This window comes from Uranotaenia lowii, chromosome 2 (assembly GCF_029784155.1).
Source record: "Uranotaenia lowii strain MFRU-FL chromosome 2, ASM2978415v1, whole genome shotgun sequence".
NCBI lineage: Eukaryota > Metazoa > Arthropoda > Insecta > Diptera > Culicidae > Uranotaenia > Uranotaenia lowii.
Window position 1 is genome coordinate 339,100,836 of NC_073692.1, and position 15,277 is coordinate 339,116,112.

At 39.9% G+C, this 15,277-nt stretch overlaps 1 protein-coding gene across 1 annotated transcript; it reads right to left on the reverse strand.

Annotated features, from left to right (window-relative positions):
• Positions 1-3,568: 3,568 nt before the first annotated feature.
• On the reverse strand, positions 3,569-11,771 carry LOC129744899 (transferrin-like). The gene is made up of 6 exons (XM_055737654.1): positions 11,532-11,771; positions 6,104-6,194; positions 5,578-5,999; positions 4,841-5,519; positions 4,631-4,779; positions 3,569-4,563 (listed from the first exon to the last, which is right to left on the reverse strand). The coding sequence occupies exons 1-6, from the start codon at positions 11,608-11,610 to the stop codon at positions 3,686-3,688; spliced, it is 2,298 nt and encodes a 765-aa protein (XP_055593629.1). The 5' UTR covers positions 11,611-11,771; the 3' UTR covers positions 3,569-3,685.
• Positions 11,772-15,277: the final 3,506 nt, after the last annotated feature.

Consider the following 15,277-nt stretch of genomic DNA (forward strand, 5'->3'; position numbering starts at 1 on the left):
CCATCTTTACCAACTAGATTGTACTTTACTTCAACGCTTAGCATTGAAGCTTACAATCTCCACCATTTTGCAAAATACATCCACATGAACCACATTCGAGCAATTGGTTCCTAAAAATTTCATTTTTCAAGCTCGTCAGCTTTACATTCAAGATTAAAACTATCAGCATTTAAGCTACCAGCATTTAAGCTCTCAGCATTTAAGCTCTCAGCATTTAAGCTCACAGCATTTAAGCTCTCAGCATTTAAGCTATCAGTATTTAAGGTCCTGAACAACCTTTTCCGCATTTAAGCAACAATCTATTCAATCCGCATTTAAGCGATATTTCTTTCATCTTATTTCAATTAACTTACCAAACGCCATTTTGGAACCTCGTCGCCAATATAGTGTTGTACACGGAGCTAATGCACATGACGTCTACTACTGTTGGTTGTCCAGCAACGAATGTTTCTTCCTGACTCATGCTACATAAGATTGCATGGCATACTTGTCTACACATTTTCATGCATGTACATAAGAAAGGGCAATATGGTATAAAATGCCATATGAACATAAGTTACGATACTACACTCATCATTGAAATTAACACTCAAAGACCTGACCTTAAAAAAGTAGGTCCCAAAAATTCAAACAGCCATAACTTGCGAACCACTGGAGCGATTTTCAAAAATTTAGTTTAGTTGAATTACTTGAAGTGGTGGTACCTTTATAATTTACTGTATTTTCTAATATTTTGAAACTTCCAAAACGTTTGTCGCCATGGAACCCATATTCGGTGACGAGTGTATTTCCTGCCGCCGGCACATAAAAACGGGTGACGCTCTCTTATTCAAGATAGCCGCTCAGTTTCGCCACGCTCTGGTAATCTGGGACTCTCTCTACCAAAATACGCTTGGCGCAAGTATAAACCGACGGGGGTTGGGTGGGCTGGCAGTGTTGTTCGTTGCCATGGGTCCCGTATTTGTGTGACGGGTGTATTTCCTGGGAGGCCCCGTCACATAAAAAAACGGATGACGCTCTCTTACTCAAGTTATCCGCTCAGTTTAACCACACGTTGCATGCAAATTATGAAGTTCTTCCCCTTTACTTTCTCGCTCCGAGAATTTCTTTGGGTCCGGCTAGTAAAACTACCAAAATGAGCGTGGTGAGGTGACGAACGTGTTAAGAGAATAAATCATACGAGAAAGCGTGTTTAGCAATAATGGCTATCAATTATCGCAAATATCATACTTTCTGTTGTTGTAGAACCCACCCAGTTTTGTTTGTCGGTCGGTTGTTTCTCCCACCCCCCCTTCTTTCCACCCACTGTAGCTTTCGGATTCTGCCTTTTTTTTATTTTCTGGTGAATTGAAAAAGCTTCTTAATTAATTCAAATTTTCGAAACTTGATGTGATGATAATCATGATCATTGCATTCCTTTAACATGTTCGTCGCCACGGCACCCATATTCGGGTGACGGGTGTATTTCCTGGGGGGGGCCGTCACATCAAAAAGCATGTGACGCTCTCTTACTTGAGTTTACCGCTCAGCTTCGCCACACGTTTCAAATATGGGAGTTCTCCCTTTTTGCTTTCTCTCTCTGAAAAATTCTTTGGGCCCGGCTTGTAAAACTACCAAAATGAGCGTGGCGACGAACGTGTTAACACGTTTTTCGCCACGCTCATTTTGCTAGTTTTACTAGCCGGGCCAACAGAAATTCTCGGAGCGAGAAATTAAAGAGGGAGAACTGGTACAAGATTTAAAACGCATGGGGAAACTGAGCGGCTAACTTGAGTTAGAGAGCGTCACATTTGATGTGGCGAGGATGGGACGGGTGGCGACGAACGTGCTAAAGCTGTAGTTTACGCCAGTATATATATTTCCGAGGGGTTTCCAAAAATTCCAATGACCGTCCAAAGAAAATATGCAGCGATTTAATCAAAGCAATCGAAAGATACCGGTATTTCGATAGCAACTTATTATTTTCTTCAGTGAGCGTTTTTTTCTGAACTTTTCATTTACCGTGGTTGAATTAAAAGGAATCTTTCGATTGCTTTGATTCAGTTAAATCGTTCAACCAAGTAGGCTCACTACACAACAGAATGCAGCAGGTGTCAGTTTTCGATGTATACATATCGATAACGATATATCGTTTCGTTGCGTAAAGTCATGAAGCATGAGTTGTGACAGGCGTGAGTCTAGGATCAGCTGTACTCGATTGGCACTCGAAGGACTCCTTAGGTCATGACAAGGAAAGGTCAAACATGAATCAATAGAGGAGAGGTGAGGCCTCGAGTAGAGGTCGCTGGCTTTGTTCATGAGGGTTGCCGTGAAGACCCGAAGTACAAGTACGACCTATAACCACAGAAAACTATAACCTACAAAACGCAACTCAACTACACATGAACTCTAAGTAGCAAATTGGAGAGACGCAGTTCGCTCGCTGTGCCTAAGAATACAGTTCCTAATGAGAATTTATGGTAGTTTTTTTTTTTGTAACATTTTTATTTGAAACGGCTCATACCTGTAGGCTTCAAGGAGCCAAAATCGTTTTGTTTGTTTACAATTGTGTGCTTATATCTAGTCACTTTTTATTAGAACAGAAATGAAAATAGATAGGGAAATACGAAAATAAAAAGAATTATAGGCGAAGATCTATAGCTTTTAGGAAAAGGTATATTTCGAACATGTAGTCCAAGTCTATCAAAGCCAGCACATCTCTCACTGGAACATAGGGTGGTTTTCCTCGGGCCCTAAGGGAGTCTATAAAATTCGTTCTAGCGACAAGATGGACCTCGCACGACCAAACAATAAATATGCTCGATGTCGTGGTAACCTTGGCCGCAACCACACAAATTGCTGCCAGCAATATCAAAACGATAGAGTATCGCGTCTAAGGAATAATGATTGGACATGAGACGGGAAAATATACGAATAAAATCCCGACTCAAGTTCAATCTATTAAACCATGGTTTAGGACTTACCTTCGGGATTATAAAGTGCAGCCACCGACCAAACTCTTCCTCCTCCCATTTGCGCTGCCAGTTGACAAGAGAGTTTCTTCGAACCAAATAGTAAAATTCGTTGAAGACGATTTCACGTTGATACATGTCGCCTTCCATCGCCTCCACCTGAGAGTCTGCCTTCACATTGCCCACTATCGAGCAATGCGAGGGAATCCAAACAAAGGTGATGGTAAAGCGACGTTTTGATAAAGCACTCAAATAATTCCGTATCTTCTCGAGGAAGTACGGCGATTGCATTCCCGGTTTTATCGAATGGATTGCTTCAACAGAGCTCAGACTATCCGTAACAATATAGTAGTGTCCAACTGGCCGTGAAGCGACACTGTCCAAAGCCCAGTGAATAGCTGCTAACTCCGCTACATATACAGAGCATGGTGACTGGAGACTGTAAAAGGTGCTAGATATTTCGTTGAACACTCCAAAACCTGTTGTTTCCTCTATAAGTGATCCATCGGTAAAGTACATTTTATGGTCGTTATTTCAAGAAAACGATTAAACGGAACAAAAACCTCTGACCTTTTTTTGCTGGAATCCGTTCAAATTCGTTAAAACAAGAAAACGTATTAAACCTCTAAATTTTTTATTTCGACCTGAACTTATCGTAAAAATAACTGAACTGTTTGTTAGATGAATGCTACACAAGATGAACTAATTTTAAAGAATTCTGATACGAAACCACCCTAGCTTCGGATAGCGTTGTACAAAGCGAACAGGCAAGTCATGAAAATGTTTATACTCATCATGGCGGCACCATCTCCGGGATCTGGAGTAGTGGTGCCGATTGCACTGCTTGTACAATCTTCGATATTCTCAAACAGTCGAATATAGTTTTGCACGGCATGCCCAAGCTCAGGATGTTGCGGCGACACCAGTCCCAAGGCCGAGTCCTCGAACAGTAAATTTTTGACACCTCCAAAAATATTGTACATTCTAAAGTCAGGATCGCTCTGTAGATAGAAGTCGAGTGCACTCAACGCATGAACTATTCCAGTCGTTTTAGACGACTGGCGGCGAGTAACAATTTCACCGTCTACGATAGTAGTCAAGTAGCATTCTTCGTCTACCTCGAAACCTGGAAAAGCAGCCAATGTCCCGTTTCTGCATAAGATTCTGTACTCTAACGGGTTCATTCCCAACATTTGTGCGTGTTGCTGTAAGTTTTGGCCTTCCACAATTGCCACTTCACCTCTGTTCTGTAGACATCTCAACGCCCCTCGTGTACCGTAGAAGGGATTTGAATCAGCAGCTGCACAATTCGTGTTCCTGCTGATGGTAGCCTCCGCTCCCTGTACTTCTTGGTCCGTCAGACTCGAGTGAAGTTCGATCGATTCATCTCCTTCGATCGGAGTTTCGTCGATCGGATCGCTTGCTGGCTTAATGGCAGCAAAGCAGAGGGAACACAACGATTCGGCATTTTCACCATGTGGGTCGTGCAAATCGTCTCGCGATCCGGGCGCACAGGTATCGCTGAAGAAGTCTCCCAACAGTTGACCGTAGTTGCATGCCTGCCGGTCGAAGATACCTCGACTTTTTCCAACGTTGATGAAGGCGATCGATGCTGTCGCATGAAAGAAGAGAATTAACGGTTAGAAGTTAGAAGTGTGACAATAAGTTTTAATGATTACCTATTCCTCCAAATTCCGGAATGCATGCCTTGGCGTCTCGCAGATTTTCGAATCGGGTGAAACGACTATTATCGCGAACTAGAACAACTACCGAAGAGTACTTTTCCTTCTCCGTTTCCTGGAACATAGCAGCGGTCAGATTAAAGGGACTGAAAATTTCAAAATGTTAGTCTAGGTTTTGACGGATAGTTCGGAGAGTTTATTGCTTACTGTCTTGCTAGGTAACCGTAGTTGGAATCGATGCCAGTAAAATCGGCACGATTGGAAGAGATTTCGTTCAAACAAGCCATTCGGCTCGTAGTTGGATCGGGACATTCGATCAGTGGAGTTATTCCTGAGGTTAGAGCAGCTGCCCGAAGTACTTTACATTTTTCATTTTCCTCCAGGGATGTTGTACACCAGCGAGCGGTAGTTTGGCACAAATCTGTGGCAATGGGTAGAGCCCTGTTTGGACGTAAGTGATCCAAGGGGCTTTGAATAGAATCAACGGGTGAAACTATTCTACTATCATGTCCGAGGATTTCTTGAATAACAAGTTCCCAATTGTTTGTGCTAGAGGGACGCACCCAACGCTCAATACGCAAAGATATATCAACAGCACGAGCTGAGGTTGAAATGATTACAGGCCATGGCTGGGTCAACCACGAACAAGGAGCAATGTTGCCAAGAACCGGTTGTACTGTTCCGTTGGGGCAAAGAAATCCGTAGTTCGAAGCGATGTCACTGCGTTCGTTGAAGTAAGATACGGCGTCTTGTTGAGACACATAGGTCACATCACCACCAGATCGAAGGCAGTTTAACGCTGCGCCATGACTTGAAGGATTGGTCAAATCGTACGAACACTCCGCAGTATTTTGGCACAAAGCGCAGAGATTTGGGTATTTGGATTCTAGAGGAGAAAAACAATTAGATTAAGAGGTCCAAAATAGTAACTCAATGTGAATTACTCAATTCTTTATCTTCCGATGGTACATGGGACCATCTGCCGGGTCGACAGGCCGATTCAAAGTACTGCGAAAGTCCAGCCGCTTCGATTTCAGCAGCACTGGTCAAGTCCGAACACTCAGTCGGTACAACGAGTCGCTCAAAATGTTTCAGGAATCGTTCGCTCCATCGTTGCTGCCGTCCATAGTGCAGGCCAGGATGGCAGAATTTTTTACCTCTCAAACCATCTAATCCACCCTGATGTTGAGCGGAAACCACAACTACCGAGCGATAGTCGACCAGATCACGTTGTCGTTCCACGTGTCTCAACTCCTTAATCACCGTAAGTCCATCCCAGTTTAGCGAAGCTACCTGGAGCATACTCTCGGCACTGAAAATTCCCAGGTCGGCCGTTCCATTACGAATCCGTTGAGCACACTCGATGCTAAACATTGCAAAACCAGAAAAAGGAAGTTTGTTCAATCAGTCATTGTTAAATTCTTTTCAAACCACCCCTGAGTCAACAGGCGTCATAAATAGCGATGGTACCTGTCTTGAACTGTGACACATTCTACTTGGGACGATCCACGCTGTAGTTGAAGGCACTGTTCGGAGAATCTACTGGTTGCACAAATTTTATCTGCAAAACAAATTGAATGGAGCTATTTAGTGCATAGCGCATATATACCTTCGACTTATGATATAATGATGCTTTACCACACTTCCATGGAAGCGAGAGTTATCAGTTCGATACTTTATCTTATCTAGCCGGTAGGTACACTCAGACCGAAACTAGAGGGAATTGTAAATCCGAACATCAGAGTCGCTTTACCCGAAATATGTTTCTCTGTGCAATATTTCATTGTGTTCTATTATTCCTGAATAGGGGTTTTATCGAAAGAGAGTACGCGTGTGTTCAACCTAAACGTTGGTGTTTAAAAAAAGGGAGCTTCGAAGAGGAAGTTGAGTTATTCATGAGAATAAACTTCACTAAACAAATTCTATATCGAAAATTATAAACATTTTGTATAAACAACCAACGAAGACCAATATTCTCAATTAAAATATTTTGTGAATTGAAAACAAAAAAATCTTGATTCGGATTAACACATTTAAAACCGTCCGTAGTGGCCTTTTCAAATCAATTCTGAAAAGCTGATCATTCATACTGATATGAATGATTCACATTCCGTACCCTGGGTTCCCATGGGTAACGGCGGCGGTGTGCATGCTTGTGATAATGATGGTTTACTATCATTGTCCTGAGAGGGTCGTTGCACACATCTTGTCAAGCTTGGATCATAATATGACTCAAATTAGAAGGCGTGATGGACACCTTTATTTAAATTAAATTAGCGGTAGGTTCAATGGTGTCCAAATTTTTCATGATCCATGCTGATAAGATGAATGGGAGTTGAAACACTTGCCCTCCCTTCCGTTGAACAATGGGAAAATTTTGTAGTGAAAATATCACATTTTGCCGTCATAAAGTGATACTTTTCAATAGGGCATAATCTGTTTGGTAAGGTAGTTAGCTAGTTTAGTTTCATAGAATTAGGATGTTTCAAGTATTGATAGGTTAGGTAATGGTATTCGCCTCCCCAATGCTCTAGAAAGTGTGCATTTGCGGTTTATGAATTTCGTTGGCTTATTCTTAAATCAAGCATTTTACAAGAACTAGGGGCTCATTGGACGGGAATGCTGTTTTGACAAATATGATATTTCAGTTTGTAATAAACTTTCGACATTTGTTTTGATTTATTTATTTACTTTTGGTAGATCTATACATTTTTCGGTTAGGATTGAAATTCATAAATCGAAGTTTAAAATAGAAAATATGATTTCGATAAGCAAGAATGAGTAGATAGTTTAGATAATTTATTTCGGGCATTTAAAAACAGGCACACGGTTTATTTGAATTGAACCCCTATCGTGTAGATTGAGTATAAAAGTTTGTTTGAGTAGTTGACCACAATTAGTGACAAGGTTTTAAGGAACAGCACTGTTATTTTCCTGTACCGTTGATAAGTTGACGATATAAATAAAGCTATTGCTATTTAAGCTTACAGTTCATTGTTGATGAGTTTAAGAGACACCTTTTCTAGATTCTGTTTTTATGATATCCTAATTGAGTTATCGAATAACCGTGTAGTCGCGTAGAATCAATCACTTGAATATATCTTTTACTTAGCAAATCTATGATTATTTCTAAATCAAACTAGGAAGAATCCAAATTTATGGAAACGAGTAAGGTAGATGACAGGTAGGGAAAATTCAACTACGGTAAGATAGTGAACCCTTCTGACAATGATATCGAGGCGTTAGCATATGATATCATATTATTTGATACCATACTGCTATTGCTCGGTTGAATTGAAGGTTGGGTTAACTCGAAGTTCATATGGGGCCCACCAACCGTCCTAGTCCGTCGAGCACTATCTTAACGCTTCCCTAAACTGGTGCTTCAGAACCCTCGGGCTCTGTTGCCGCTATCCTTTTCTAAGCTATTCTACTCTCATTTAAAATTTTCCTCTTCTGTCCCCCGTTCTGTTTTTCCTTTCCGGGTCAGCCAGGCGCTCGTAAACCCATAAACAAACAAAAAAAAAGATATGAATGATTCACATTATAAATTTCTGAAAAATACAATGATTCGCCTTGTGGCAAAATTTCAATACTGTATCTTTTAACATTTTCAAGAAGTCAATCCAGGTACAATCTGGGACGATTTTCAGGAAACTTAGGGCTTTGGTATGAAGTATTTTCAAGTTGGCTTCTAAAATTACTCACACCAGCTTGCTTCAAACCTTTATTGTTTTTGTAAAGCATTTGGAACTCAATTTTCAATTTTTCCTGAAGGCTTAGGCAGAAACAGTTCAGTTGAACAATAAACAATTAATGAAAACAAAATCAAACATGACAAAAACTGATAAAAATGATAAGCATTTCTCAAATGACAAAACAAAAAAAAATACAAAAATAATTTAGGTCAAACGTCACAGGAATGACTGAAGTTGCAAAAAAACTGGTCCATTCAGTTATTTATTTTGTCAGCTTTTTTTTGGATATCATTTTGGTATTTTCTCCCCTTTTTTATCCGGTTTTTTTATTTGTTTTTCTATGTCGTAACTATCATTTTTTTTCCATTTTTTCGTTTTTGTCATTTTGTTAATTATATTAATTATAATAAATTTTGTACATAGAATTTTTTTTATTTTTTTTTATATTTTTTGTCATTTTTTCATTGGTGTCATTTTTAGCTTTCCCTTTTGTAGTTTTTCTGAAAAAAAGTTATAATTTCTGTGTTGTTTTTCATATTTATCATAATTTATTGAATTTCTTTTTTTATAAATTTTGTTATTTTTATGTCCTTTAAACTTTAAACATTCAAACAGCGATGTGTGATTTGGAGCAAGTCGTTAAGTCATTTAACATCGGATTGATTTTCTATTTTCCAAATTTTATGAAAGAAGTTTCAAAATTCAGAATCAGAATTCAGATTCAGAATTCAGATTCAGAATTCAGATTCAGAATTCAGATTCAGAATTCAGATTCAGAATTCAGATTCAGAATTCAGATTCAGAATTCAGATTCAGAATTCAGATTCAGAATTCAGATTCAGAATTCAGATTCAGAATTCAGATTCAGAATTCAGATTCAGAATTCAGAATTCAGATTCAGAATTCAGATTCAGAATTCAGATTCAGAATTCAGATTCAGAATTCAGATTCAGAATTCAGATTCAGAATTCAGATTCAGAATTCAGATTCAGAATTCAGATTCAGAATTCAGATTCAGAATTCAGATTCAGAATTCAGATTCAGAATTCAGATTCAGAATTCAGATTCAGAATTCAGATTCAGAATTCAGATTCAGAATTCAGATTCAGAATTCAGATTCAGAATTCAGATTCAGAATTCAGATTCAGAATTCAGATTCAGAATTCAGATTCAGAATTCAGATTCAGAATTCAGATTCAGAATTCAGATTCAGAATTCAGATTCAGAATTCAGATTCAGAATTCAGATTCAGAATTCAGATTCAGAATTCAGATTCAGAATTCAGATTCAGAATTCAGATTCAGAATTCAGATTCAGAATTCAGATTCAGAATTCAGATTCAGAATTCAGATTCAGAATTCAGATTCAGAATTCAGATTCAGAATTCAGATTCAGAATTCAGATTCAGAATTCAGATTCAAAATTCAGATTCAGAATTCAGATTCAGAATTCAGATTCAGAATTCAGATTCAGAATTCAGATTCAGAATTCAGATTCAGAATTCAGATTCAGAATTCAGATTCAGAATTCAGATTCAGAATTCAGATTCAGAATTCAGATTCAGAATTCAGATTCAGAATTCAGATTCAGAATTCAGATTCAGAATTCAGATTCAGAATTCAGATTCAGAATTCAGATTCAGAATTCAGATTCAGAATTCAGATTCAGAATTCAGATTCAGAATTCAGATTCAGAATCCAGATTCAGAATTCAGATTCAGAATTCAGATTCAGAATTCAGATTCAGAATTCAGATTCAGAATTCAGATTCAGAATTCAGATTCAGAATTCAGATTCAGAATTCAGATTCAGAATTCAGATTCAGAATTCAGATTCAGAATTCAGATTCAGAATTCAGATTCAGAATTCAGATTCAGAATTCAGATTCAGAATTCAGATTCAGAATTCAGATTCAGAATTCAGATTCAGAATTCAGATTCAGAATTCAGATTCAGAATTCAGATTCAGAATTCAGATTCAGAATTCAGAATTCAGATTCAGAATTAAGATTCAGATTTATATGTAGAATTCAGGATTCAGATTTAGCTTTCGAAATTAAGAATCAGATTGATGAATCAAGTTCAGGATTGAGTTCGGATTTGATGTTAGTTTCAGTACAGTTTCAAAGGTTTAGATTCTAGAAGAAATTGAAATTTGGCATTCAGACTCGGATTTCCATAACTCACATTTAGGATTCAGAATCAAAAGTCAGGATAATGATGCAAAATCAAGATTCAAAAATCGTATAGTACATATTTAAAGATTTTGAATACTTTCAAGTGGGTACTTAAATTTTAAAATATAGTTTGAAAATAAATGAAGAAGAAAAATTGGAACAAATTTTTTTTTCCTTCTAACAGTTTTTAATATTAAAAGCTTTGATTCAGAATTGCTTAAGTCAACTTGAAGGTGACTCAGGGTTTAAAAGTGATTAATCCATTGACACATTCAAAGAGCTGGGTTATCCTGATTTTTTCCAAGTGTAAAAAACTATTGTTCATGAATTTGAAATGTAAAAGATTTTCTAAGAGGTATAACGCCATCACTTAAAATAGCCATACAATCAAACTTTTGTATTGAATTTTTACTAAAATTGATTAACAATTTCAATAACTATTTCAAATTAAGTGTCGTATATCACGTCATTTCTTAGAATGTTTGAATACGCACGTTTTTCACACTTTATGTTGGTATTGCTCGAAACCTTTTGGCACATGTTCAACGATGGCTTCGCAAGCAACCGTCATACAATCTCGACGTTTGATTTAATGCTACAGTGATAAATCCGTTGAACCCGATTTTTTATCTTTTCAACGACTTTTTAACACCCTTTTTTCACCGAACCTTCTTACCATTTCCATGTGTTTGGCAGTTTTCAGCTTCATATTTAAACTCTGATACGATCGAGCCAATTACCATCGGCGTGCTTATCGATGATAAGATAATATTATGTTTGCCTGACTGCAATATTTCATTGGAACCATCGGTTTTTGACCGTTATTATGCCATTTTTTCCTTGGGTTTAAACTTTTCAGGAAGCATGACTAAGCTCTTATGGCACTCACTTAAGGATTTCAAACATTTGCTACCACTCTACGCAGATTTATCTTATCACATGGTTTTCGCAAATAGCACCTGATCTTTGCCGTTACCGTTTTAATTATTCTTCAGGAACCCCGCCCAATGTGATCCGAAACTTACCGACAATCTGAGCCTGAACATTGCCGCCAAAAACGCACAAAATCGCCAGTACCCCGTAGCTTATAGCCGATCGAGTCATGTTTTCCGTATTTGTCCCTTTTTCCCGGAACCACAATATATCAGCCACTTGACAAAATCAATCCCCTGTTAACTTAAGCTATTAGATCATTATATGTTATATCGAAGACCTCACACGAACTGCACCTTTCCCGAGTCGAGTACCGAATGAAACTAACCGACTCCGGCCAGGTGCTTGATTTTGTAACCCTGGTTCGCTGTGTTTGGTATCCACACTGTCACAGTGTGTCTTATCAATCGCAATGATAAGCGAGGTTGGGAGACAGAACATTTTTAGATAAGCAATGGTTTGACCGTTGTTGGGTGTTAATTTGAAGTAAACCCAATTTTTCGTTTTGAAAATCCTGTTATAATAACGGTGAACAAGGAGTTATGTGGACATATTTTTTAACTAAACGCGCTGCTGGAATTGATAATTGCAAACGTCAAAAATATCAGTTTTGGCTACTAAAAATAGGTAGCGGTCCTAGTGGACTACCTAACGGTACACCAGGTGGTATTTTTCTATTAGTTTATGACGTGGTAAATAGATCACTCCAATTTTCTACTCTGATTCAAGGGACTCAACGGTTCGACTCATGGTAAACCGGCGTATACGTAGGGTTTAACAGCATTACTGAAGAAAATTTAAAAAAAAACACGTTCACGCTTAGCAGTACTCATAAACGAATTCACTCCCTCAACGAATACTCTACGACCTTTTCTCTAAGCGAGTAAAGGTCCGACCTCTCCCGTGCTTTTGCCCGTTGTTTGGGTTTTTCTGTAGTCCGTCCTCGACAGGACTCAACTGCAAAGGCATTTTTATTTAAAATTGAGGTACAACAAAAACAAATTCGGTTACTTACAAATAGTTCCCTTTCTTAACTCGTCTGTACTCGAGTGCTACGTTCCGGCGTTCCGGATACAGATTGCCTAGCGTCTGATAAGATGTTTAGATTAACAAATATTCCAATTCTATATAAAAAAGACTTACATGGAAACGGGGCAACTTGAGCTGAATCACAGTGTAATTGGCCCTAGAAACCGGAATGTTCAACGAGAACGCTCTTCGTCAACTTCGAGCGACAAATCGCTAGATTTAGGAAAACCTTTCAATTAGTACTGAAGGCGATTATATAAAAAGCTTAAACTTACTTGGAGATATCAGAAACCTAATATTATCCACTACAAATTCGCGAAAAGCTAAAGCACTTGGAACTTAGTAAACGTTTGCAAAACACGTTGTGACGAGATCCAGAAATCCAATAAAAATACGTTATTCTTCGTCTGACGTTTACCGCTTTTTTCCTACACGCTCAAACTGGAAACCCAATCTGTGGGCTATAATCCCACGCAACACCCCCGCCCGTAACACCTTACGCTAGTAGGTTTTACCTGTCACATCTAGATCTAACAGTGCTACCTTGGCAACTCCTCGCTGTAATACACCTGAGCCAGTTTCCATGTCTACTCTCCCAACCTGCCCATCAGATCCTGGATAAGAACGGCTTACACGCCCTCGTAACCATCCGTTCCTCACGGTCTCGTCCACGATTACAACAAGGTCTCCTTCCTGCAACGGTCGAACATCATGGTACCATTTGGTCCGCCTTGCTATTGTTGGTAGATAGCCCTCGATCCAGCGTTTCCAAAATTGATTTAAAATTTCTTCCATCGTTCTCCAATTAGCTTTCAGGTTACTCGTCGAACCAATTTCCACCTTCGGTGCACAGGAACCACTCGATGTCATAAGCAGGAAACAATTAGGAGTAAGTACAGGATCATTCGGAGAGTCCAGCGGCACTAATGTTATGGTACTCTCAGTTCTATTTTTGGTTCGACAGCGATGGTAAAAATGAAACAAATATGGTGACGGCCATTCGGATTCCCACTTTGTCGCAGCATCCGCAACGTTCAGTTTTGAAGCTATCCAGCGCCACTCGTCGACTTGAGTTTTCGATAAGATCTCACCGACTCTGAATCCTACATACTGCCGGTACTTTCGTGGGTCGGCATGAAGCCACGAAATCACGACGGATGAATCGGTCCAAAAATATCGCTTGCATATCTTCAACCGGTGACTGTCGACAATGGACTCCATTAGTCGCGCTCCAATGACTGCACCATTCAACTCGTTCCGAGGAATCGACTGTGGTCGAAGTGAGGTAACTTTCGCCTTCGAAGCTACTAGACAGCATCTCGGTGATCCTCGATCGACTATTCTAAAAAATGCTACGCTAGCGTAAGCTGTCTCGCTTGCATCTGTGAAGATGTGCAGTTGCAGAGAATCATAGCTAATAGGATCGTAGTTCGGGAAATAACATCTTGGAATCGTCACCTTCTCTAAATCGGGAAGCACTCCTATCCAGCGCTTCCAGTTTTCGAAATCCGTCAACCGGATAGACTCGTCCCAATTCACACCTGACCTCCATATATCCTGCATGAGGATTTTTCCGTGGATGGTGAAGGCTGCGATTATTCCCAGGGGGTCGAAAAGGCTCATTACCACCTGAAGAACTTGACGTTTGGTGGGAATGATGTGTCCGGTTAGCAGTGTCTGAAGATCATCACGAAATACATTTTCAAATACGAAGACGTCTGGGCTTGGCCGCCAAACCATCCCAAGAACTCGATCCGTTGCTGTCATTCTATCCACAGAAAAACGTTTCGTGGAGTTTTCGCTTTCGTTGCTGATCTCTCGAAGAACTTCGATGGAATTCGATTGCCACGTCGGGATTTGGAAGCCAGCTGCACCATTTATCGTGGCCACTTCTTGCGCAATTTCGACAGCTTCTCTCGCTGAATCTCTGCTATCGAGAAAGTCGTCAACATACGTGCCTTCTACGATGGCGGCTGCTGCTTCTGGATAACGGTCACGATGTTCGGAGGCGTTCAGATTCTTCGCATATTGAGCGGAACATCTTTCCGTTTTTCCGTACTTCCCGGACGGAGTCCGCTTTGTAGTCTCTTGCATGACTCTTCGGGCACGTTGATCTTCGCTGGTTTCTGGCGGAGCATGTTCGGCAATGCGCATACTAGGTGCGGCTGCTAGGTTCCCTCTGGCAAGATCGTGCAATTCGTCGTCTTTGTTGCACTTGCATGTGTGGACCATGGTTCGGGCGAGATTATTCGTAGCACTCTGTCCACCGAAGATAACCCAGCCTAATCTCGTCTTTGTTGCTACGGGTTCACCAGCACTTCGCTCTCTTCTGTTTAGCGTTAACTTCAGCCTTGCATGGTCGACTCCAATTAATATTTTAGGAGTAACATCGGTATAGCTGCAAATCGGTAAACCACGAAGATGGGGGAAATCTTTTGCCATTTTTTTGTAGTTCAACGACTGCTTCGGCAATCCCAAATCAGGAACGGTGCGCACGTTCGTCAGGGCATGTCTTTCTTCACTTTTCGGCTTGGATATCGTCAGCTGCACGACACGAGAAGAATCTTCATTCCGTGATACGCTACCTGTCCACTCTATGCATAGAGGTCTTTCTACTCCGTCTAGGCCCAGTTCATCGGCGACTTTGCTTTCGATGAGAGTCAAGTCGGACCCATCATCGAGAAATGCGTGGACCAATAAAGACTTGCCGTTCCCATGTAGCATAACCGGTATGATTTTGAAAAGCGTGGAATTTTGTTTGTGTCGATGTGTTGTTACAATTCCGGATGCACCATACGAGGTGGATGGC